Source organism: Callorhinus ursinus, unplaced genomic scaffold (genome assembly GCF_003265705.2).
Source record: "Callorhinus ursinus isolate GAN/ISIS: 27379988/994484 unplaced genomic scaffold, GSC_fseal_2.0 scaffold2, whole genome shotgun sequence".
In the NCBI taxonomy this organism is placed as follows: domain Eukaryota; kingdom Metazoa; phylum Chordata; class Mammalia; order Carnivora; family Otariidae; genus Callorhinus; species Callorhinus ursinus.
In genome coordinates, this window is record NW_027397064.1 from 13,949,385 (window position 1) to 13,973,879 (window position 24,495).

A 24,495-nucleotide genomic window follows, 5' to 3' on the forward strand; every position below is an offset into this window, starting at 1 on the left:
TTATAGATAAGGAAAGTGAGGTTCAGAGGTGACAGAACACTTTGGAGTACCCAGAGGAGAGCAGGTCAGCATGCAGAAATTTAAGAAGTCCTTTATTCGGTAACTTAGATGTGAGTACCAATTTGGCAAAAGATTTTATTGCGCTTTGGAGAGGTTTGCCATTGATGGGGCCTCTGCCAATCTGTTATATTGGGCACTGGGAAGGGATTGCCTGCAGTCATGGAGGGAAGTTAATATAGTGCAAACCTACTTGAATGGTAGTCGAAAGGCCTAAGTTCCACCCAAATACTGCCCCCCACCTGAATGGCTTTGGAGGCCCTCACTCACTGTATACTACAAAAGGATAAGGGCAAGTCTCCCCCATGAAACTGCCTCAGCTCAGCCTTGAGAGTTGAGTGACTCAGCTTGTGCCTCAGTCTCACCATCTGTAAAATGGGAATAATGATCACCTGTGTTGGTGTATTTCCTGTAACAAATAATCACAAACTTGGTGGGTTAAAACAAGTTTATTCTCTCACAGTTGGGGAGGCCAGAAGTCCAAAATCCATTTCACTTGGCCAAAATCAGTGTCTCTAGACACTGTAGGTCTGCTCCAGAGGCCAGGGGGAGAACCCTTCATTGCCTCTTCATTTTCACGTGGCTGTTGGCATTCCTTGACTTGTGGCTACATCATTACAGTCTCTGCCCTTTTGGCTATACTGCCTGCCCCTCTTCTGTTTGTCAAATGTCCCTCTGCCTCCCTCTTCGAAGGATGCCTGTGTGATTGCATTTAGGGTCCATCTGATAATCCAGGACAACCACCCCCCCATCTCCAGATCCTTAAATTAACCTGCAGACTGTTTCCACATGAGATAATATTTACAGGGGCCAGGGCTTAGGACCTGATATCTTCGGGGGCCCCATTCAGCCCATTACATTCAGGGTTGTCAGAAAGAGAAAATTTGCTAATGCTGGCAGAGGACTGAGCCCAGCCTCTGCCAGCAGGTAGCACTGTCTAAATATCAGTTTCTTTCTTCTAAAGTCTCTAAGGAAGCCTCCTTTCAAAAGCGGCGGCTGCAAGGCTCCAACCCAGGTATAAGACTTACAAGGGTACAAGGGAGACTATGTAAGCACGAAGAATGAAGCCCAAACTGCGGTCCCTTGGTTTCCCTGAGCTGCTCGCACAGCTCAGACTTGCACGTTTTTCTCCGGTGCGATGCCTCAGACCCCGCCTGCTCGCTCACCTTCTCCCCACCTCCTGGAGAGGATGCTCCACCTCCAGGCCCCACCCCACTACGTGCCGTCCCTTGTCCCCGCCCACTACTTGGGCGACCTCCGCCCTTAGTGGGTTAGAAGCGTGAGGGCCTCTGCAGACTGTCCTTTCTACTGCCTATCAAATCGTAGCACATTCTATCCAATTTTGGCTCCTTTCTAAGCCTGCATGTCATTCTTACAACGCAGATGGATTTGCAGAGTTTAATTGTGACAATTTACTTGCCTTTAGATGAAAAACGAGGCAGAAACTATTGGAAGAAGACTGGCAATATTTAAGAGAGCCCATGCAAGAGCGGGCCGGGTCCTACACGCCTTGTGAGCTGAGCGCCGGCCGGCTCACGGCGCAGGCGCAGTGGGGTCTGACTCGCCATGCCGACTGTCAGCGTGAAGCGGGATCTGCTCTTCAAAGCCCTGGGTCGGACCTACAGTAAGTGCCGGCCCCATAGCCTGGCTTTGTGCCTCTCCTCAGAGGCCGGGACCCCTTCAAAAGGGCTCTGTGGTAATGTTCATGCTGCCCGGCAGGTTTTGGCCTCGGGTGCTCCGGGTATAGACCGGGATGGCTGGCTGTCTAAGCGGCGGGGCTGAAGTAGCCTCTCGCCACCAGTCGTGCCAGGGCTGTCTTTGCATCCGCGCCTGTCCAGCTCGCTGTGTCATTCATTCAGCAATCTCCCATGGAACGTCTTCTGCGTGCCTGGTGCCAGGGGATAGAGTAGGAATGAAGCCCTAGGTGGCATCCCGAGTGCAGCTAGTGGAGTGCAGCAAGAAGAGCTCTATAGAAACTCCACTTATGAGGGAGTGGAGGGAGAAGTTTGAGCGGGAAGGGCTGGTATTATGATATTACCTGTTACGTGCCAGGCACTGTTCTAAGCACTTTGGGAATACAGCGGTGCACATGACACATAAGGTCCACGTTCACATTCTAATGAGGGAGGCAGACAATAAGTAACCAGCACATTAATAAAATGATTCTGGATTAAGTTAAAGGCTATCCGGGAAACGAAAATACTGTTCTAAGAACAACATTAGATGCAGTAGTAACATCTGAGCTCAGACCCGAATGACAACAAGTCGTCTTTACTGGGTGGGCTCAGTCTTCACTTCATCTCTTCTGTTCTAAAAACATCCCCATTTAGAAAAGAGGAAATATGAAGTACAATCATCTGGGACCATATGGATGTAACAGTTGAAATGGTATCTGCCTCTCATAGTTAGCAGCTTATATAAAAGCTGTGGCAGCCGGTTTGTGAGAGCCGTTTTTGGTTTTTAGGGCTCAGGATGATAACAGAGTCCTAGTCTGTTTAAAAGGTACTGCTTCCTAGAATAAGATATTACCTGAAAATAGCTTTTAAAATGTTCCTGAGGGGCACCTAGGTGGCTCATTTGGTTAAGCGTCTGCCTTGGGCTCAGGTCATGATTCCAGGGTCCTGGAATTGAGGCCTGCATCCTGCTCCCTGCTCAGCGGAGAGTCTGCTTCTCCCTCTCCCTCTGCTGTTCCCCCTGCTTGTGCTCGCTTTCTCTCTCTCTCTGTCAAATAAAAAATTAAAAAAAAAAAAAAAATTTACACCTTCAGAAACATTTTAGGTACTACATATTCTTTAAGTATTCTTTGTAGGGTTCTGCCTTTAAGACCCTGAAAATAGAGGTAATACTCTTGACCTCTGAATTCAGCTCTAATTCTCTACACTTTTTTCTTTATACTTTTTTTTCTTTATACTTTTTATAACATGCTTATTTTCTTTCTTTCTTTTTTTTGGCGTATTTATATTTCTTAACCCATTCTTCCAAACCATATTCTCACTAATGGTATATGATATGCCTGAATTGCAAAAGACGGTATGTGGCAAATATTTGTTTGAGACATCTGTGATTAGTTACCACCCAGGCATACATTTCTGGGAAAGTAAGAAATTCTCTAGGTTTGTATTAACTTTTTAAACATTTTTATTTTTTTTATTTTTTTATTTTTATTTTTTTTTAAAGATTTTATTTATTTATTTGAGAAAGAGAGAATGAGAGACAGAGAGCACGAGAGGGGAGAGGGAGAAGCAGACTCCCTGCTGAGCAGGGAGCCCGATGCGGGACTCGATCCCAGGACTCCAGGATCATGACCTGAGCCGAAGGCAGTCGCTTAACCAACTGAGCCACCCAGGCACCCTCATTTTTATTTTTTTTAAAGATTTATTTGAGAGAGCATGTGCACAAGTGTTGGGGGGCGGCGCAGAGGGAGAGGGAAAAGAAGAGAAACTCAAGCAGACTCCCGAGTGTGGAGCCCCATCGTAGGACTGGATCCCACCACCCTGAGATCATGACTTGAACTGAAATCCAGAGCCGGTCCTTTAACCGGCTGAGCCACCCAGGCGCCCCAGTCTCCCTTTCTATTTTCAGATAATATCTCATTCACTCTTTTGGATCTCTATTCCCTCTTCAGTCCCTCCAAGGTTTGCTTTTTGTCCTAAATTCCATTGTTTCTACCACTTACTGCCTTCCCCTTCATCTCTTTGCTTACCAGGGATATTTCTCAGGGTGCTTCTATTGTTTTAGTCATTTTGCTTCTCTGGGGCTGTTTTATCTCCGTCCACCTTGGCTGGCTGAAGAATATGCTTCCAGGATCACTCCTGTGGTTGCTTCAGACCTCCATTTACACAAGGATGTGAATACCAAGAGCAGGGATTACTGGGGACATCTTTTGTTCTTGGCGCTAGTTAACGGTACCTACGCTGGAGACCTGGGAGACCTAGACTCTTCCTGCTGCCACCGTTCTCACCTCCCAGCCCGTCATTGAGCCTTACAGATTTTGCCTCTTTGACTTTCCTCACATTCTTCCTTGTACCCAGTGCTGCTCCTTCAGTCAGGTCCTCACTATGCCTCACCTGTACTGTTGCAGAAGCCTCCCTGCTCCACTCCATCTACCACTCTGCCACCATTCTTTAAAGTGCAGATCTAATCCTGCTTTTGCCCAGCAGAAAATCCCTCAGTGTAACCCCCACTGTCTGCAGGCAGGACAGAGCAAGTCCCTTGGCATGTGGGTTCTTTCTGCTTGCTGCATTGTATCTCTTCCTGACTTTATCCTTATGCTTCATCCGTATTGACCTTTCCAAATTTCCCATGCTGTTGTCCCATTCCCCAGTCTCTGCCTAAAGAACTTGGCCTTTGTGTGAAGCCTTAGCTGACTCTAAATGAAGCTAATTACTTTCTTTGTGCCACCTCTGTACCTTGCACTTAACATAACTATATTTACACATCTGATTTCTTTATTAGAGTAGGAATTATTTTTGTAGCCTTGGCACCGAGTATAGCACCTGGCATATAGTAGATAATTCTTAAGTGTTGAGTTGAAGTTCATTGTCAGGGTCTGAATCTTAAGACCAGCTTTTCATGAGAATATACTGGTAGTGATGGTTTGTGTTCAATTTTTTTGATAATGACAATCCCCCCAAATGCTGTATGAGGTAGCAAAGTAGAATATAACTTGAAGAGAATTGTTAATTATTGGAGACCTACTGTGTTTTGGGGTGCTATGCCAAGTCCATTACCTGCATAATATCGTTGGAATCTTTCCCAGAGTTCCATGCTAAAAATGAATAGCTATAAAATGCTACTTTATGGATGAGGCCTAGGTATAAGGAAATTTACATAAGGAGCCAAGCTCTCAGAACTAGTAAATGGAATAGTCAGAGTTCAAACTCTGTTTGGCCTGCCTCCAGAGCCCGCTATCAGGCCTCAGAATTTTAAATGATAGGACTTACATGACATTATCCCATTGTGCTGGATCTGTGTTTTGGAGCCTACTTTACATTTGATTCCTACCTAATAGGTTGTTTTTCTGAGTAAATGTGAGCTTCCCACTGCAGGTAACCTAATTCTGTAGTTGATATTAAATGAATCAGCCCTTAAATAGTTGTTTCTTTTGAGGGTTTTTTTTTGGGGGGGGGTCCCTTTTGTTGGTTTTAAAATGGTGCTATCTGATGCCTGTTATTAGCTTGGTATAGGGCAGTTAGTAAGAAAATGCAGTTTACATTCTGTCATTTAAGCTGAGCAGATTAAAATTAGCAATCTCCTTTTTTTTTTTTTTCAGCTGATGAAGAATTTGATGAACTATGTTTTGAATTTGGTCTGGAACTTGATGAAACTGTATGTATTGAATATTTTTTAAATCATGTATAAGCGCATTTTTCAGAGGTTTACTGTATTTTGTTACCTTATAGTTAGACTAAGATGGAACATTTGTGGGCTCTGGTGATTTCTGTGTTCTTGGTGTTAAGGGGCTAAGCTCCAGTTCTAAGAGTATCTTTTGCTTTCTTTAAAATTTCAAAGGGCAGGGCGCCTGGGTGGCTCAGTTGCTAAGTGGCTCAGGTCATGATCCCATGATCCCACGAGCCGTGCATCGGGCTCCCTGCTCCGCAGGAAACCTGCTTCTCCCTCTCCCTCTCCCCCTGCTTGTGTTCCCTCTCATTGTGTCTCTCTCTGTCAAATAAATAAATAAAATCTTTAAAAAAAGAAAAATCTCAAAGGGTTCATGTGTTAAGTTGTATGCAGTCACCTCAAGTTACCAGGCTAATGCTGTGGAGATGGATAGACCATCTTGAGTAACCCAGAATGAGTGTGTGCTCTCTGGCAGTGAGGTGCCTTTTTACAAATCAATTATGGAAAGGGGTCTGGGGAGCAATGGAAATGTTAACTTTAGCCAGGGTTCATGTGGCCTGTGGCTTCTCCTCCTTCACTTCCTGTTTCCACTATTCCTATTTTACCAGTGTTAATTCATTCCTAATCATTACTGTTTACATTGACCTTGTAAAATGATCTTTTAGTTTTTGCATTTGGTCTTAGCCAAAAGGCCGAGAAGTGATGATCTTCTAGTTTTGTTTTTTTTTTTTAAGATTTTATTTATCCATTTGACAGCAGGAGAGCACAAGCAGTGGGAGCAGCAGAGGGAGAGGGAGAAGCAGGCCCCCCACCAAGCAGGGAGCCCCATGCGGGGCTGATCCCAGAACCCTGGGACCATGACCTGAGCCGAAGGCAGTCGGTTAACCACATGAGCCACCCAGGCGCCCCGATGATCTTCTAGGTTTTGAAGAGTTGCTTATAAAAATTGTTACGGAGCATCTTCCTAGTCTTTTAATTGTATAATTAAAATACTTTTAAAAAGTTCATCTGCAAAATATATTACTAATGATCACTTAAGACCTTGTATTTATAACTAAAATGATGATTTCATATTTTTCTTGTAATTAGTGTTATTTTTTTTTTAAGTCTTCTTCCTTGATCTATTCAGTATTACAACACTAGGAGGTTTAGGCTGACAAAAATGTACATTGACTCGCCTTGTTTTTTCTGCCGTTTTACTGATGTTACAGGTAGTTTTTTTTGTTGTTGTTAATGAGCGTCTTTATGCTTGAAATTGGCTAAGATTTCTCCAAGTTGCTATTAATAATTAGACTTCAGTAATGTTTGAGGCTGTATGATATCTAAGAGCCTTGGCTGGGCTGGGTATCAGAAAATCTGAGTAATAGTTCAAGCTCCCACATTCACTAGCTGTGTAACCATGGACAACTACATCGCTTCTCTGGGCCTCCTTCTCATCTATGAAATGGGGGCTGTGGATTAAATGATCCCTGTAGATCCCTTCCAGCTCTGAAATTTCTGTGGTCTTTTATTTCTGTAAGGATTTTGTTAGCCCTTACAAACCCAGCCTTCAGATACAGTCTTTTTATGAATTGAGATACTGAGAGATTTAAGCTGGTGTGTCTTTTTGCAAAGGGAGTAGGCATTTTTTTTCTTTTTTTAATTCAGATGTCTTAATTTCTCTACTTACCACATTTTCTCCCCTTCTTCATATGGGTCCCTCCTGAAACGCCGCATCCCCTATAATGGGGGAGATTAAAGCATGACATGAAAGGAGGCAGAAGGAGGAGGAAAAATTAGAATTTAAATAGAGCTCAAAGAGGTTAATAGAATTGCTGCTTTTTTAAGTTGAGGTATAAGTGACCTACAGTATCTTATCTCAGGTGTATATCATAGTGATTCTTTCTTGCCAAATGATTATCTTTAAGAAAATCTGATTGAAAGTGAGGGGGTGCATTTACCATGCTAATGGAACCAAAAGAAAGCTGGGGTGGCAATCCTTATATCAGACAAATTAGATTTTAAACCAAAGACTATAATAAGAGATGAGGAAGGACACTATATCATACTCAAAGGGGCTATCCAACAAGAAGATCTAACAATTGTAAATATCTGTGCCCCTAACATGGGAGCAGCCAATTATATAAGCCAGTTTAACAAAGTCAAAAAAACATATCAACGACAATACAATAATAGGCGGGGACTTTAACAACCCTCCCCCCCACCCCCCGAAATGGACAGATCATCTAAGCAAAAGATCAACAAGGAAATAAAGACTTTAAATGATACACTGGACCAAATGGACTTCACAGATATATTCAGAATATTCCATCCCAAAGCAACAGAATACACATTCTTCTCTGGTGCCCATGGAACATTCTCCGGAATAGATCACATCCTGGGTCACAAATCAGGTTTCAACTGGTACCAAAAGATTGGGATCATTCCCTGCATATTTTCAGACCACAATGCTTTGAAACTAGAACTCAATCACAAGAGGAAAGTCGGAAAGAACTCAAACACATGGAGGCTAAAGAGCATCCTACTAAAGAATGAATGGGTCAACCAGGAAGTTAAAGAAGAGTTAAAAAAACTCATGGAAACCGATGAAAATGAAAACACAACTGTTCAAAATCTTTGGGATGCAGCAAAGGCAGTCCTAAGAGGAAAGTATATAGCAATACAAATCTTTCTCAAGAAACAAGAAAGGTCTCAAATACACAGCCTAACCCTACACCTAAAGGAGCTGGAGAAAGAACAGCAAATAAAGCCTAACCCCAGCAGGAGAAGAGAAATAATAAAGATCAGAGCAGAAATGAATGAAATAGAAACCCAAAGAACAGTAGAACAGATCAACGAAACTAGGAGCTGGTTCTTTGAAAGAATTAATAAGATTGATAAACCCCTGGCCAGACTTAACCAAAAGAAAAGAGAAATGACCCAAATAAATAAAATCATGAATGAAAGAGGAGAGATCACAACCAACACCAAAGAAATACAGTTATAAGAACATATTATGAGCAAGTATATGCCAGCAAATTAGATAATCTGGAAGAAATGGATGCATTCCTAGAAATGTATCAACTACCAAAACTGAATCAGGAAGAAATAGAAAACCTGAACAGACCTATAACCACTAAGGAAATTGAAGCAGTAATCAAAAATCTCCCAACAAACAAGAGCCCAGGGCCAGATGCTTCCCAGGGGAATTCTACCAAACATTTAAAGAAGAATTAATTCCTATTCTTCTGAAACTGTTCCAAAAAATAGAAATGAAAGGAAAACTTCCCAGACTCATTTTATGAGGCCAGCATTACCTTGATCCCAAAACCAGACAAAGACCCCATCAAAAAGGAGAATTACAGACCAATATCCCTGATGAACATGGATGCAAAAATTCTCACCAAAATACTAGCCAGTAGGATCCAACAGTACATTAAAAGGATTATTCACCACGACCAAGTGGGATTTATTCCTGGGCTGCAAGGTTGGTTCAACATTTGAAAATCAATGTGATACAATATGTTAATAAAAGAAAGAACAAGAACCATATGATCCTCTCAGTAGATGCAGAAAAAGCATTTGACAAAGTACAGCATCCTTTCTTGATCAAAACTCTTCCGAGTATAGGGATAGAGGGTACATATCTCAGTATCATAAAAGCCATCTATGAAAAACTCACAGTGAATATCATTCTCAATGGGGAAAAACTGAGACCTTTCCCCCTAAGGTCATGAACGTGGCAGGGATGTCCACTCTCACCACTGCTATTCAACATAGTATTAGAAGTCCTAGCCACAGCAATCAGACAAGAAAAAGAAATCAAAGGCATCCGAATCGGCAAAGAAGTCAAACTCTCACTCTTTGCAGATGATATGATACTTTATGTGGAAAACCCAAAAGACTCCACCCCAAAACTGCTAGAACTCATACAGGAATTCAGCAAAGTGGCAGGATATAAAATCAATGCACAGAAATCAGTGGCATTTCTATACACCAACAACAAGACAGGAGAAAGAGAAATTAAGGAGTTGCTCCGCTTACAATTGCACCCAAAACCATAACATACCTAGGAGTAAATCTAACCAAAGAGGCAAAGAATCTGTACTCAGAAAACTATAAAGTACTCATGAAGGAGTACTTCCATTTCCAAAGAAATGGATAAACGTTCCATGCTCACGGATTGGAAGAACAAATATTGTGAAGATGTCAATGCTACCTAGAGCAATCTACACATTTAATGCCATCCCTATCAAAATACCATCGACTTTTTTGAAAGAAATGGAACAAATAATCCTAAAATTTGTATGGAACCAGAAAAGACCCCGAATAGCCAGAGGAATGCTGAAAAAGAAAAGCAAAGCTGGTGGCATCACAATTCCGGACTTCAAGCTCTATTACAAAGCTGTCATCATCAAGACAGTACGGTAAGATCGTAAGCCTGGTAGGTGGTGTAGGTGGCACAAAAACAGACACACAGATCAATGTCACAGAATAGAGAGCCCAGAAATGGACCCTCAACTCTATGACCAACTAATCTTTGACAAAGCAGGAAAGAATGTCCAGTGGAAAAAAGACATTCTCTTCAACAAATGGTGTTGGGAAAATTGGACAGCCACATGCAGAAGAATGAAACTGGACCATTTCCTTACACTGCACACAAAAATAGACTCAAAATGGTTGAAAGACCTAAATGTGAGACAGGAGTCCATCAGAATCCTAAAGGAGAACACAGGCAGCAACCTCTTCGACCTCAGCCGCAGCAACTTCTTCCCAGAAACATCGCCAAAGGCAAGGGAAGCAAGGGCAAAAATTAACTCTTGGGACTTCATCAAGTTAAAAAGCTTTTGCACAGCAAAAGAAACAGTCCACAAAACCAAAAGACAACCGACAGAATGGGAGAAGATATTTGCAAATGACATATCAGATAAAGGGCTAGTATCCAAAATCTGTAAAGAACTTATCAAACTCAACACCCAAAGAACAAATGATCCAGTCAAGAAATGGGCAGAAGACATGAACATTTTTCCAAAGAAGACATCCAGATGGCCAACAGACACATGAAAAAGTGCTCAACATTGCTCGGCATCAGGGAAATCCAAATCAAAACCTCAGTGAGATACCACCTCACACCAGTCAGAATGGCTAAAATTAACAAGTCAGGAAACGACAGATGTTGGTGGGGATGCAGAGAAAGGGGAACCCTCCTACACTGTTGGTGGGAATGCAAGCTGGTGCAGCCACTCTGGAAAACAGTATGGAGGTTCCTCAAACAGTTGAAAATAGAGCTACCCTATGACCCAGCAATTGCACTACTGGGTATTCACCCCAAAGATGCAAATGTAGTGATCTGAAGGTGTCTGTGCACCCCAATGTTTATAGCAGCAATGTCCACAATAGCCAAACTGTGGAAAGAGCCAAGATGTCCATCAACAGGTGACTGGATAAAGATGTGGTATACACACACACACACACACACACACACACACACACACACACACACACAATGGAATATTATGCAGCCATTAAAAAAAAAACGAAATCTTGCCGTTTGCAGCAATGTAGATGGAACTAGAGGGTATTATGCTAAGCGAAATAAGTCAATCAGAGGAAGACATGTATCATATAATCTCACTGATATGAGGAATTCTTAATCTCAGGAAACAAACAGGGTTGCTGGAGTGGTGGGGGTGGGAGGGATGGGGTGGCTGGGTGATAGACATTGGGGAGGGTATATGCTATCGTGAGCGCTGTGAATTGTGTAAGACTGTTGAATCACAGAACTGTACCTCTGAAACAAATAATACATCATATGTTAAAAAAAAAAAGTAGGAAGGGAAAAATGAAGGGGGGGAAATCGGATGGGGGAGACGAACCATGAGAGACTATGGACTCTGAGAAACAAACTGAAGGTTCTAGAGGGGAGGGGGGTGGGGGATGGGTTAGCCTGGTGGTGGGTATTAAAGAGGGCATGTATTGAATGGAGCACTGGGTGTTATACGCAAACGATGAATCATGGAACACTACATCAAAGGCTAATGATGTAATGTATGGTGATTAGCATAACATAATAAAATAAAATTAAAAAGCCCCCAAAATAAAAATAAAAAAATCTGTTATTCTCTGCTATAATGTGGTAATTGAGATATTTTAAGCTTTTGGCTACAGAATTAAAATTATTCTAGTGTTTCTTCTCTCTTTTTGGTTGCCTTTATTCTTACTGCTCTATACCTTTACTGTCATTAGGTCGCTTCCCATTGTGCCTATAATCTCTCCTAACTTACACCACAGTTCTGATCTCTTAAGTTTTTTTTTTCTTCTTTTTTTTTTAGTTTCCTCTCATTCTCATGTTGCTTCTAGGCTTGGGTGCCTACTGGATTTAACTTTTAGAGTCATAAGAAGTCATATTTATTTGGTAAATCATCTTTACTTTGCCTCTTTGACACTTTTCGCTGTTGCTCTACGTACTTGGTGGTGGTATTTTCTTTTAAATCTGGGATGGGTAAACTCTTTGTAAAAGAGGTCCAGATCGTAAGCCTTGTAGGTGGTGTAGTCTCTATCACAACTCAACTGTTACAGTATGTAAGTCACAGTAGATAACATGTAGTAAGCCACAATAGATAACATGTAAACAAATGGGCCTGGTGATGTTCCATTAAAACTTAACAAAAATAGGTGGCAGGTACGATTTTGGCCAGTGGGCCATAGTTTGCTGACCCTTGCTTTAGAGGAGTTAGTGCTGTTCTGAAATGACTGAGTATGCTGGATGTCTGAACTCAGCAGAACATTGAGTATTTTTTGTTGCTGTGATTATAACATTTAATGTTTTTGTTGCAGATATAATAAACATGTTTTATTGCAGAAAAGAACATGTATAATGTAGTTACTCCTTTTTTTAAAAAAAGATCTATTTATTTTACTTGAGAGAGAAAGAGATCAATCCTGACCTTAACCGAAACCAAGACCCTGATGCTCAACCAACTGAGCCACCCAGGAGCCCCTGTAGCCCTGTCAACAACTTTTTCCAAATAATTTAGATTTATTTCGCTTTATTTTTTTGGACTTGTTTTAGACTTCTGAGAAAGAAATCATAAGTAAGGAACAAGGTAATGAAAAGGCAGAGGGAGCCTCTGATGTTGTTCTTTACAAAATTGACATCCCTGCCAATAGATATGATCTCCTGTGTTTGGAAGGATTGGTTCGAGGACTTCAAGTCTTCAAAGAAAGGTAAGAGAATATGTTTATTAAATACTTTGCTCAGTTAGATTTCTTTTGCCTGTTATTATCAGCAATCCTCTTTAAGTCTTTAGAAAAGAACTTGGGCAGGTACACAGCTTTAGCTTTGCTTAGAGGGAGGGTTGGAGAGTAAGATTCATGCGTATTTTAGTCATTTAAAAATTTGCATATTGAGTCCTAGCCTTCCATCTGGGGAACTATTTAAAACTGGAGTGGTTAAGGATTTTATGGCTTCTTAGAAAATTTTTCAGTGCGTTCATGTGAATGTCCTCAGTAATCCAATAGAAATAGATGACTAGTTGGATTTGTTAAAGGTTGGGAGGAAAGTAGAGGTGGCAAAACTTTGTATGCTGTTTGCTTAAGAACTCTAAGGAAGCTCCACTCCTGAGCTTCCTACCTGGAAAACTGAAAATCTTATGATGGCTCTCTGATCTTGGACAAGTTAATTGGCCTCTAGTTTCAATCTTCTAATTTTTTTGTTTTTGTTTTTGAGAGAGAGCATGCACCTGCTAGTGCTGGGTGGGGGTAGGGGAGGGCAGAGGGAGAGAGAGAATCTTAAGGAGACTCCATGACTCTGTGTGGAACCCAACACGGGGCTCAGTCTCACAACTCTGAGATCATGACCTGAGCCCAAATCAAGAGTCATGCTTAGCCGACTGAGGTACCCAGGCATCCCTCAGTCTCCTGATTTATAATGAATATTTTTAAGTCCCCTTCCAACTATTCATGAATATAGAAAGTAATGAATATATGAAGTGAAAAAGAGGTGAAACATAACACCTATCAAAAATAATTATTTTTGCTTTTGTTGACATATCATCTGGTCAGTTGCAAAAGAATGAGAGCCTCTGGCCAATGGGCTAGACTCTGAACCTGTGAGGTTTCAGGTGACTGATGGGTATGGGTGAAAGGGTGATAATTAGGCATTTGATTTAGGTGGTTAAAATTTGGAAGGTGACTCAGTTGGTTCTGTTACAATCAGACCCTCATATTTTAGGGCCAGGGATGATCCCTTAGAGTGCATGTTCCAAAACCTGCTTCATTAGAGTTTTCTACTCATTTTTTATGATCAGACAGGATTAGGAAAGTGACTTCACCCTTTTGCTACTCAAAGTGTGGTCTGTGGATCAGCATCCTCTTTATCACCTGAGAGCTAGTTAGAAATGCAGAATCGCATCCTCTACTCACGACCTATTGAATGAGTCTGTGGTTTAACAAATTTCCCACTTGACTGTGAGCACATTAAGGTTTTTGAGAAGCACTGAATTGAAACAGTAGTTCCCAATCTCTCCTGATAAGAATTACCCGGACTATGCCTTCAGAATGTACTGTTTCCTTGGCCTTTCATTTGAATATCCTGATTCAGTAGGTCCAGATGGGACCAGGCAATCTGTATTTTTAATAAACCCTATTTTTCTTAGAAGCTCAGAATCTAATGGTTAGAATAAAGCCTTAAAGGTTATCGAATCTAAAAAAAAAAGTTAACAAATCTAGCCCCTCAGCTGAATTAAATACCCCCTATATGGTTGCTTAGTGGTTTTCTAGCCTCTGCTGATCCTCAAGTGACCGGACACTTCTTACCATGAGGCATCCTATACCGTTTTTGGACTACCTTCAATGTTAGAAAGTTTGCATTTTGTTTTAATATTCAGCCTAAATCTGATTTGCTGTAACTTCAGCCTATTTATTGTCTTAGCTCTATTCATTTTTTGTACTTTTACACAGAATGGAGCTTATCAAATGTTTTGGTTAAAAATCAAGTTTAATTTCCTTTTAGGATAAAGGCTCCAATGTATAAGCGGGTAATGCCTAATGGAGAAATCCAGAAATTGATCATCACTGAAGAGGTAATAAGACTAAATTCTTATTTTCCTTTTTAGAAAGTTTCCTTTGTGTATATATTTGTAAGGTGGGTAGGGAACAGGTACAAAGCTGATCCTTCTGCCAAATATAATTTTCTTTGACCATTTGCCAAAAATGGACATATATTTAGCCTCTAGCTCTTAAAAACTGTCAATTTGTTCCCTTTCATTTATTGGTGAAAGCAAGGCATTTGTTTTCCTGGATAATTTTGGAAAATAACACTAGGTGTTTATTTAAAAAACTTTGAGATAGAATTAAGTTGTGGTCTATTAATAAAGTTTAAAGAAACTTTGGGGGAACATTATTTTGGTAAAAATATCAACTCTGAGCAAACTACTTACATGTTAATTTTTTCTGGTTAGTAAATTTTCAGAAATTTTACTGAAATGTACATTCCACGAGAAGGGTGACTTTGTCTCTTGTCACCACTATATCTGATTAAATGAAATATATATGCTTTTTTGCGAATTTGCGATAGTATCAAGAGTGCAGCTAACTTTCTTTCACAAGATGTTATGAGAAAAGCCCAGGTATGGACAATCTCTAACGATACATTGAACTTCAGACAGCTAAAATACGTCCTTATGCTGTGGCAGCAGTTCTCCGAAATATAAAGTTCACTAAAGATCGATATGACAGCTTCATCGAACTCCAGGAGAAATTACATCAGAACATTTGCAGGTTTGCGGTTGCATTTTTCCTCCTTGCCTTCCTCTGTCCCTTCCCCTCTTTTTTCCTTTTTACCCCTTTCTCTCTCCCTATTTCCCTCCCTCCTTCCTTTCTTTCTCTGCAGATTTTTTCAAAGCATTTCTAAATCAATATGTGAGAGTAGCAAGAGTTTAATTTGCTTAACTAAATTTAAATAAGTTTACATTTTACCAGATAGCTATTTGTTACTAACAGTGCGTGCATGGAGAAATAAGAGCTCTATTTGGAATACTGCATAGACAAGAAATAGCTATTCCTAGAGATTTTCTTGGTTTTTATGTTTGTGCTTTTGTTGTTTGGTTCAAATTATTAGTAGTGGATTATACTACTAAATGTTAAATGATGGTAGTTTGAAGTATGACCTGTCATTTTAAAATGGAAAAATTTTTGGTTTGTTGTCACTTTTTGAGTGTAGTTATAAATTTGCAAATGAAACTTGAGACTTTTGAATGACTGAATTTTCTTACTCCTATTCAACATTACTATCCATCATTTCCCATGGCCTCCTTTGATGCAGTGATCTTCAAACATATAAATCCTGAACTCCTAAAGGTCAAGGAAGGTAACAGTGGGAGTCTTTGAACTAACCTCATTATAAGAAATCCTGAAGGAAATTATAGATTTACTGATAAACATAAAGCTTTTAGCTAACATATCAAGTTTTTTTTGTGTTGGTCCTGAAATACATCAGCATATCTCATGCTGATCAAGAAGTATGATTAACATTTATTGATATCGAGTAAAAATAGAAAAAGTTTTTATTGTAGTAATTGCAGTTTGGTATATTGGAGATTGAAGAGGCTTCTATGTAAGTGATGGGCTAGGGACAGGGTTGGAGGGGACCCTGGACGTTTTCTTCTGGGGTGGAATGTTTTAAAAATAAAACACCAGTAGGCCTCCATTTCCAGAAACATCTTTATGTGGTAAAAGAAACTTTCTCAGAATCTAAATAATATTTATTCCTGTTCTTTTATAAAAATAGTCTATTTGTTAGCTTGCTATTAGCAAAACAATAAGAATTTAAATATCTCAAATGAACAAAATAGATTTCTGACAAGCTAGTAAGTGGTTGAGGCCGATTATCTGTTCTGGACTTGGTTAATTTGAAGAATCTATTTTTATCTAAATTGGAAGGCATTTCCTCACTTAATTCAGCTTTAAGATCTGTTTATATGGTATTTGTGGAAATCATGAGCTTTTTGAAAGGGGAGAAATAAATCCTTTCCTAACACTGTGGTGTGCCAGAATCCTTACCTGTCAGTAAATCCTAATTAACCTCTTGCATGAGCTTTGGAAACTTGTGTCTTTCAAGGAATATATTCATTTTGTTTACATTAGCAAATGTATTGGTATAAGTTGTTCACGATGTTCTCTTATCCTTTTAATATCTAGTATCAGTAGTGATACCACTTTTTTCACTTTTTTTCCCTTGATCAAGGGAGGGTGGCTGGAGTTTTATCAATATATTGATCTTTTCAAAGAACCAGCTTTTGGTTTTATTGACTTTTTTCCCCTCCATTGATTAAGCACTGTTCTGAGCCCTGTTCTCTGTAGGGCTAGTTGCTAGTATTGAGTCAAGACCCTTCTGCCTACTTGATCCATTCCCACATGAAGTAGTGAGGTTTTCAGTCTGTGTGAACACTGTTCCTCTGTTGAGTCTTTCCCTGGCCACAGGTAATTTCCTCACATGCATGCACTGATCAGTACTCAGCCGAACACTTGAGGGGTACCCTCTGCAGATCTCCAGAATTCTCATAGCTCTCTCCACTTCAGTATCGTTTCCAGTGAACCCCAGCTGTCTTGGTCTCCCTAGACTCTCAGTTATTTCTCTCAACTCAGGGAGTCTGCCGATCTCCAACCTTGTCCCTCTTTCCTAACTTAAAATGTGGAAACCCCTCCAGGCAGTAAGCTGGAGCAGATGTGGGGCTCACTTCATTTATTTCCTGTCAGGGATTGCTACCTTTCATTGCCTGATGTCTAGTGCCACCCATGAAACTGTTTCTTGTATTTTGTCTCTTTGCGGTGGTTTCGGGCAAGAGTGTAAATTTAGTCTCTTACTCCATCTTGGCTAGAAGTGTCCAATTAATTTTTTACTTCAGTTATTTTACTTTGCATCTTAGAATCCATTTGGTTTCTTTTTACAAGTTTCTTTTTTTGCTGTTATTTCCTCATGTGTTCATTATGTGCATATTTTCCCCGTAAGTTTTGATTATTTTTTATGGTAGGAACTTTAAAATTTATGTGATGATTTGAAAATCTGGGTCATCTTAGCATTGGATTTTATGGACTGGTTTTGTCTGGAGTAGAAATCACATTTCCCTGTTCTCATGTCCACTGCTTTTTTTTTTTTTTTTTAAGCTTATTTAAGCAATTTCTACACCCAGTATGGGGCTCGAACTTAGGGCTCCGAGACCAAAAGTTGCATACTCTCCTGACTGAGCCAGCTGGGTGCCCCTCATGCCCACTGCTTTTTGATTGCACGTAGAATGTTACGTTATGGATAAGGCTCTTGATTTTCTGAAGACTGGTTTTGTCTTATAGGCAAAGACTCTTGAATACTTAGACTCAAACGTGAAACACTAGGCAAGATCTCTGCAGTTGGCAACAGCAGTGTTCTCAGTTCTTTCAGCCTTCTCCCGCTTTTTCACAGCAAACTGTAAAATTTTTGCCAGTACGACAGCTAAAATCTTGATTTTTAATTTTTAGTTTGTGTATCTTCCTATGTCTGGGATATTAATCCTTTTCTGTACGTAAATTACAAGCCTTTTCTCAGTTTGTCTTGACTTTTGGGGTCTTGGATGTATGAAGTTTCAGATTTGGATAGTCCCATCTATCCGTCTTCCTAGGACTCTTATTTTGTGTCAAGGGGTATCCTCCAGTTTTACACATTGTTGGCCTGTATTTTCTTTGAATAATTTTTGTGGTTTCTTCTGTGAGTATATGTACATTTGTGTCTTGTTTTTCAAAATGCATAGCTCTTTGATTCATCTGGAATTTATTTTTGTGATTGGTTTGAAGTTGAAATTTAGTGACCTTTTGTGGGAGAACTGTTTTAGGATTAAGGGACCATTACTATCTTAAAACAAAACAAAACATGGACCTTCTTACTTGTGGATTTGTTGATTGTTAATTTATCTACACTTAACTGTATATTTCAACCTCTGATATTTCTGGAGCTATCTTCTGTAAAGCACATAAATCATTGAGTAATGTAACACTTCTTTTGTGCTTGTTAACAGTTCTTTTGAGTTAATCCTATTTCTTAAAGTTCTTGTTACCAGTCTTGAAGGATGACTAAGAATTATTTCTTACAAATTTTGAAAACTATTTCATAATTCATATAACATGGACTTCAGTAAAATCCTTGATTACTAATGCATTTAATCTGTTTGGTGTATATATGCACTTAAGCATAAATCCTCAAATATATTTGTACATACATCTAAAACTAATTCTAAAAAATCTTAAGAATGCTGTAAATTCTGACCAAGTTTCTTTTTGAATTGTCTTTTAGAAAGCTTAGAGCCAAATTTGTGACCCACTGTGCTAAGACTGTAGGCCTTTAGATTCTAATTTAGTATTAACATTGTTCCTGGCTCTGTATTATATCCCTACTTTTTCTTTCTCTCCTAATCTTAATTTGCTGTAAGTTCCTAAAATTACCTTAAATTCTTTGCACATAAACTGTAGAACAAATGAAATTAATAGCTTTTGAACTTCCCTTACACTTTAAATTTTAAGTGTAATCCACTGTTCTTAATTTTTTTCCATGATTAAAGTAATACTGCTTTGTGACAGAAAATTTAGGAAAATATACAAAAACCACAGCAATTTGGTAGTTTATTCTAGTAAAACATCTGTTTACTTGAGGACCCTGAGAGGAAATGGGTTAAAAAAAAGCAGGGGGTAGTGTTCACTTGGGAAATGTCCTAGTTAACACAGTACTTGGGAAGGCATAGTGGCAAGGAATTTACTGTAGCTACTGAAATAATGTTTTGAGTAGCTTTAGAATTTCTCATTACTTTCAGTACTGTGAGAAGTTGTTCATTATACTCTTCTGAAGTTGCCTTATAGTAACAGGCTATTTTAGGGAATTGTCAAAAATCTTTTTTTTTTTAAACATAAGGTCTGTTGGTTCTAGAATTTCTGCTTTGGAATATTCAAAACTTTTTTTTTTTGATCTCTTTTTTTCTCTCTCCCTCAACATTTAGGAAAAGAGCCTTGGTTGCTATTGGTACTCATGATTTGGACACTTTGTCAGGCCCTTTTACATATACAGCAAAGCGACCTTCAGATATCAAATTCAAGCCTCTAAATAAGACCAAGGAGTATACAGCCTGTGAGCTGATGAATATATACAAGGTAGATTTTTTTTAATATTATGCAAATAATTCTCCACAAATCAAGAAAATTTCTTCAAAGTCAAGTCTTGGAATTAGGGAGATGTAAATGAGTACTTTTTAAAAACTGTCTATGCTCCAATCAAGAGCTACTGATGCATTTGATGTAGAGTGGGGCCTGGGCATAGTTTTATTACTTCTTTAACCTTTTGGATGCTTTTAATGTACAGCTAGAATTGAGAACCACTGAAGTAGAACATACCACATTATAATATTCATATTTGGGTATAATTATAACTCATGCACATTATAAAGAATAAGATTTAGGTAGGGGTTTTTTTTGTGGGAAATAGTATTACAATTGTCGTATCTCCTACTATTTAGCATTTTAGATTCCAGCAGTTAAAATTATTCTATAGTCACTTAATGGTGCTTAAAAAAAAGTAGTATCATTCAGAAAAAATAAAGCTTTTATCCTTGGCCTGATTTGCCAGTGTTTTCTTCCTATTTATGTAAACAGTTTTGTGATGGTTTGTGTTTTGCTTGAGACCAGTTAGGCTTACCAGTGCAAATCTGTTTTCACTCTTGGAAAACGACTTGGCTGTGTTCTCATCTCTCCCCAGTAGGAGATGAGGTATATAAGGATATTAAGATATTTAGAAAATCTGACAAATCTAGGACTTTCTGTAATACGGGTCTGTTTTATTGTTTTTCTAACTTTCCCCCTTTTTTTATACTAGATAGGTGTATAAACTAATTAGCATTAGAAATACAAAATTAATTTTAATTTTTTTCAGACTGACAACCACCTTAAACATTATTTACATATCATTGAAAATAAACCCTTGTACCCAGTTATCTATGATAGCAATGGTGTCATCCTTTCAATGCCTCCGATTGTCAACGGTGAGTTATTTCTTAAGCATCAGATTTTTTTTTCTCTTATCCGTCAACATTTCTGTAAGAGTTGGACTCTAGACTTGGCGCAATCAAATAAAATAAATCTTAATCAGGAATCTCTGGTTTTTGTAGATTTTATTGTAATAGTTGTTTTCATTAATATTTTACTGGTGATTTTTATATAACTTTTAAATGTATAGATATTTATAAGTACATAGATATTTACTGGTGCCAGTCTCTGGATTCTGTTATTTTCCTCCGAAGAGCATTGATATTTTGGTTTTAGCCCGTGACTCAACTTGGTTAAGCTCAAATTCTGCCTTGCCTGCTATTTTATAGTTAAAGCTTTTAAACTGAATTTCATTTCTGAAGACTCTTTTGAAGAGGCAACTTGGATGTATTTACAAAATTTAGTGATGTCATACATAGCCATACATGTTGACCCTTCTGGATGTAAGAGGGGGTTTAGTTGATTCATGATGGGAAGAGTCTCTTCCTCCTTGAGGTGTTGAACTCTAGCTGTTACAGTGGTTCAGAACCTGAGCTTCAGAGTAGCCAGATCCAGACCCAGATTGTAGCCTTGCTGCTTAATAGACTGTGATCAGGGTCAGTGAGCTGAAGCTCTGAATCTTCGATCTGCCTGCAGCTCTGACATAGGGTTGTGGTGGAGAGGAGAAGAGACAACCTCTGTTTAGTGCTGGGCACTGCAGCCCTGACCCACTGAATGCAGTAAAGGCTTGTTAGTATTTTATCTCTATTCTCCTGCTTGTAGTGGGGGCTTAAAATAAATGTTGCATTATCACCTTACCTCTGAGATGTCTGTTTATATTGTACTCTAAGTGAAATGTAGTTTGTTTTAGAGAACTTTTTAATGCACCTATGTTTCTGAAACTGATTGTTTTATTATTTTGTGTTTGTTGTAGGAAATCATTCCAAAATAACCGTAAATACTAAAAATGTATTTATTGAATGCACAGGAACTGACTTCACTAAGGTAAATAAAACTCTGTTTCCATTTTTGTATGGTCAGACAGGACATTTTAGTTCTGGGCCAAGACTAGATGGCTGAACTTTAAAGTACTTATTTTGTAGGTGGGAACATATTTCAGAAACTTAGAAAATTAGAAAGATACAGATATTCTGTACTTTAGTTATGGTGTGTTCATTTAATCAACAAATCTTTAATGAGCACCTCCTATCTTTCCAGTGCTGTCATTTAATGAGTTTCATGTTTCTTGACTTGAAGGAACTCATTCCAGTGGGAGAATTAGCCATATACCTGAATGGAATAAGTGTTGTATAAATTGTTTATCTTAGTTGGCTTAATTTAAATACTGAGTAATTTGGTACCTGTGTGTACTTGGTAATAAGTGTTTAAAAATGAAGTGGCTTATGAAGAGGTATTATTTAGCAAATTGATAAAGGGTTTGTGCACACGATGATACCTAGAATATGTAGAATACTAGTTCACTCACTTTTAGTAACTGCGTATATTGGTTGGATTGCTATGAAACTTTTTTTTTTTTACAACATAAATTTCTTTATACATGTTAAGGCATATGGTAATGTGGCAATTAAGCAAATTAATAAGATAAGCTTGAATGGCAGGAGAAGGCTGGCCTGTAGAAATAGGGCCATAAATGGCATTCAGTACATCTTACAGGATTGGACACCATTGTAAGGTATTTCATTTATAACTTTTATGGGCTATATTTGCCTTCAGAAATACTATAGTAATATAGCTTACAAATTTTTTAAAAATTCATGTTAACAGGCCTTAGATATCTTTGCTGAAGCTTATATTTAAACAGTGAAGTACATGTAAAAGCAAAGCCTGTATATATCCCAATAAAGTTACTGTATTTTTTCCTAAGAATATTTTTTCAATTAAAAACTTGAACAAATCTGTATGGTCCTTACAGTGTGCTAGGCATTGCTCATATATTAATACATTTTATCCTCATAATAGCCAAATGAGATATAGAAATATTTATAATCTCTACTTAACATATGAAGATGCTAAAGTACAAAGATGGTAAGTAACTTGCCCAAAGTCAGATTACTAGTAAGTGGTTGAGCCAGGAGTCCGGCAACTGGCTGCAGAGATCTAGGAGATTGATAAGGTTTACTCCCATAGTTAGCCATTTGTCTCTCTTAAAACTTGGTGAACCCAAGGGAGAGGGCCAGGGGAAGTAAATGATTTGTTTCAGTCATGGATTGTTAACTCTCAGAGAACCAAATAAATGCAGACCACCTGAAGATAAGGCTAGGCCTACTTTAGCCCACAAGTTTTTATTCCACACTCCCTTTTTTTAGAATGTATATATACAGTTTCATTTTTAGATGTTTGAAGACTAAGTTTTCACTTCCATCTGAGTGAAGAGAATATATTTTTAGACTATAGTATTTGTCTTTTTTCTTTTTTGCAGGCAAAAATAGTTCTTGATGTTATTGTCACCATGTTCAGTGAATATTGTGAGAATCAATTTATGTAAGTTTATTTGACAACTTTATTGAAGCCTATTGTTCTGAAGGCAAAGCACTAGGGCCTTGAAAAATGTGGCTCCTGTGACTAGAGCATATCCTCTCTTTGGGGGGCTAAGACCTATGCATAACTGTTTAAAATAAAAAGTGAGGGGCGCCTGGGTGGCTTAGTCGTTAAGCATCTGCCTTCGGCTCAGGTCATGATCCCAGGGCCCGAGTCCCACATCGGGCTCCCTGCTCAGCGGGAAGCCTGCTTCTCCCTCTCCCACTCCCCCTGCTTGTGTTCCCTCTCTCGCTGTGTCTCTCTCTGTCAAATAAATAAATAAAATCTTTAAAAAAAATAAAAATTAAAAAATTAAAATAAAAAGTGAGAATTACTTTTAAAAAGTTCCAGTAATGTTTGGGCTGTAGGGGCAAGTTATTGCTAGCTGGATTAGTTATTGCACCTGTGCAGACATTGTGGAGGCAATGAAATTTAAGCTGTGTTTAAAGATATTTGGAGTTGAGGATGTAAACATGGAAGGACAGACAAGGACCAGCTAAACAAAAGTAGGGAAGTATATATCCCTTATGTATCAATAGGATTACTGTATTTTTTCCAAAGCTTTTTTTTTTTTTTAAAGATTTTATTCATTTATTTGAGAGAGAGAATGAGAGACAGAGTATGAGAGAGGGAGGAGGGTGAGAGGGAGAAGCAGACTCTCTGCTGAGCAGGGAGCCCAACACGGGACTCGATCCTGGGACTACAGGATCATGACCTGAGCCGAAGGCAGTCGCCCAACCAACTGAGCCACCCAGGTGCCCCCATAGCTTATTTTTTAATTAAAAAGATTTAACTAAACGGTCCTTGCCATGTATTGGCATCATAGTTTATTCTAGAATGTTAATTATAATTCAAAATAGCCGTATCACTGCAGAACACAGGACTGAAATTGTATGGCAGGGTCTGTTTTTCAAATTGATTTGCCTAAAATTTTTAAATTGATTAGTGGTTGCATAGTCAAGCTTTCATGGTGTAACACAGCACCCTGGTAAAGCTTGGAATGTGTATATCCATGTTGGCAAGGAGTAATAGAGGCTGCATGCTTTGCAGCACTGAGAAGTAAACATCAGATGTGTGCTGCCTGAAGAGATGTGGGAGCCACAGGGGATGGAACAGTAGGGTGGTGTTGTGTTGAGGAGGATTAATCCAGACAGCAGTGTTGGAATGTGAAAAGATTGAATGTGTTGAGGTTACTGTCGTAGAACAAGTGAGAGACTTGTTAACCATACACATTTCTAGAATTTATGGCCCTTTTTGTTTTTAATATTTCTGGCTTTTTTTTTTTTTTAAGGGTTGAAGCAGCTGAAGTAGTTTTCCCTAATGGAAAATCCTATACCTTTCCAGTAAGTATTTAAGAAATGGATTTGATGATAATACTAGTAATAATAATGGTTATAGAGTGCTCGTTGTATGTCTCTCCATCATCCACCCACATGCCAGGCATTACACTATGTGCATTACATGGATTCAGTCCTCACAGTAACCCTATGAGGGTGGGTGCTGTTTGGCCCTTTCCCAGATGGAGAGACCTTGTGATGTTAAATA

The 24,495-nt window shown here is 38.9% G+C and overlaps 1 protein-coding gene across 2 annotated transcripts in view; it reads left to right on the plus strand.

The window, feature by feature from the left end:
• The first annotated feature begins 1,545 nt into the window (after window positions 1-1,545).
• The window catches only part of FARSB (phenylalanyl-tRNA synthetase subunit beta), a 67,805-nt gene continuing 44,855 nt past the window's right edge, over window positions 1,546-24,495 (plus strand). Inside the window, exons 1-10 of one of the 2 annotated variants that reach the window (XM_025890948.2) lie at window positions 1,546-1,681; window positions 5,330-5,385; window positions 12,449-12,603; window positions 14,390-14,459; window positions 15,041-15,156; window positions 19,395-19,545; window positions 20,321-20,429; window positions 21,347-21,417; window positions 22,853-22,914; window positions 24,242-24,293. In XM_025890948.2, coding sequence (XP_025746733.1) covers window positions 1,624-1,681; window positions 5,330-5,385; window positions 12,449-12,603; window positions 14,390-14,459; window positions 15,041-15,156; window positions 19,395-19,545; window positions 20,321-20,429; window positions 21,347-21,417; window positions 22,853-22,914; window positions 24,242-24,293 — 900 coding nt within the window. In that variant the 5' untranslated portion in view covers window positions 1,546-1,623. The remainder of the gene's footprint in view (window positions 1,682-5,329; window positions 5,386-12,448; window positions 12,604-14,389; window positions 14,460-15,040; window positions 15,157-19,394; window positions 19,546-20,320; window positions 20,430-21,346; window positions 21,418-22,852; window positions 22,915-24,241; window positions 24,294-24,495) is intronic. The other variant, XM_073878058.1, reaches the window with a different exon arrangement.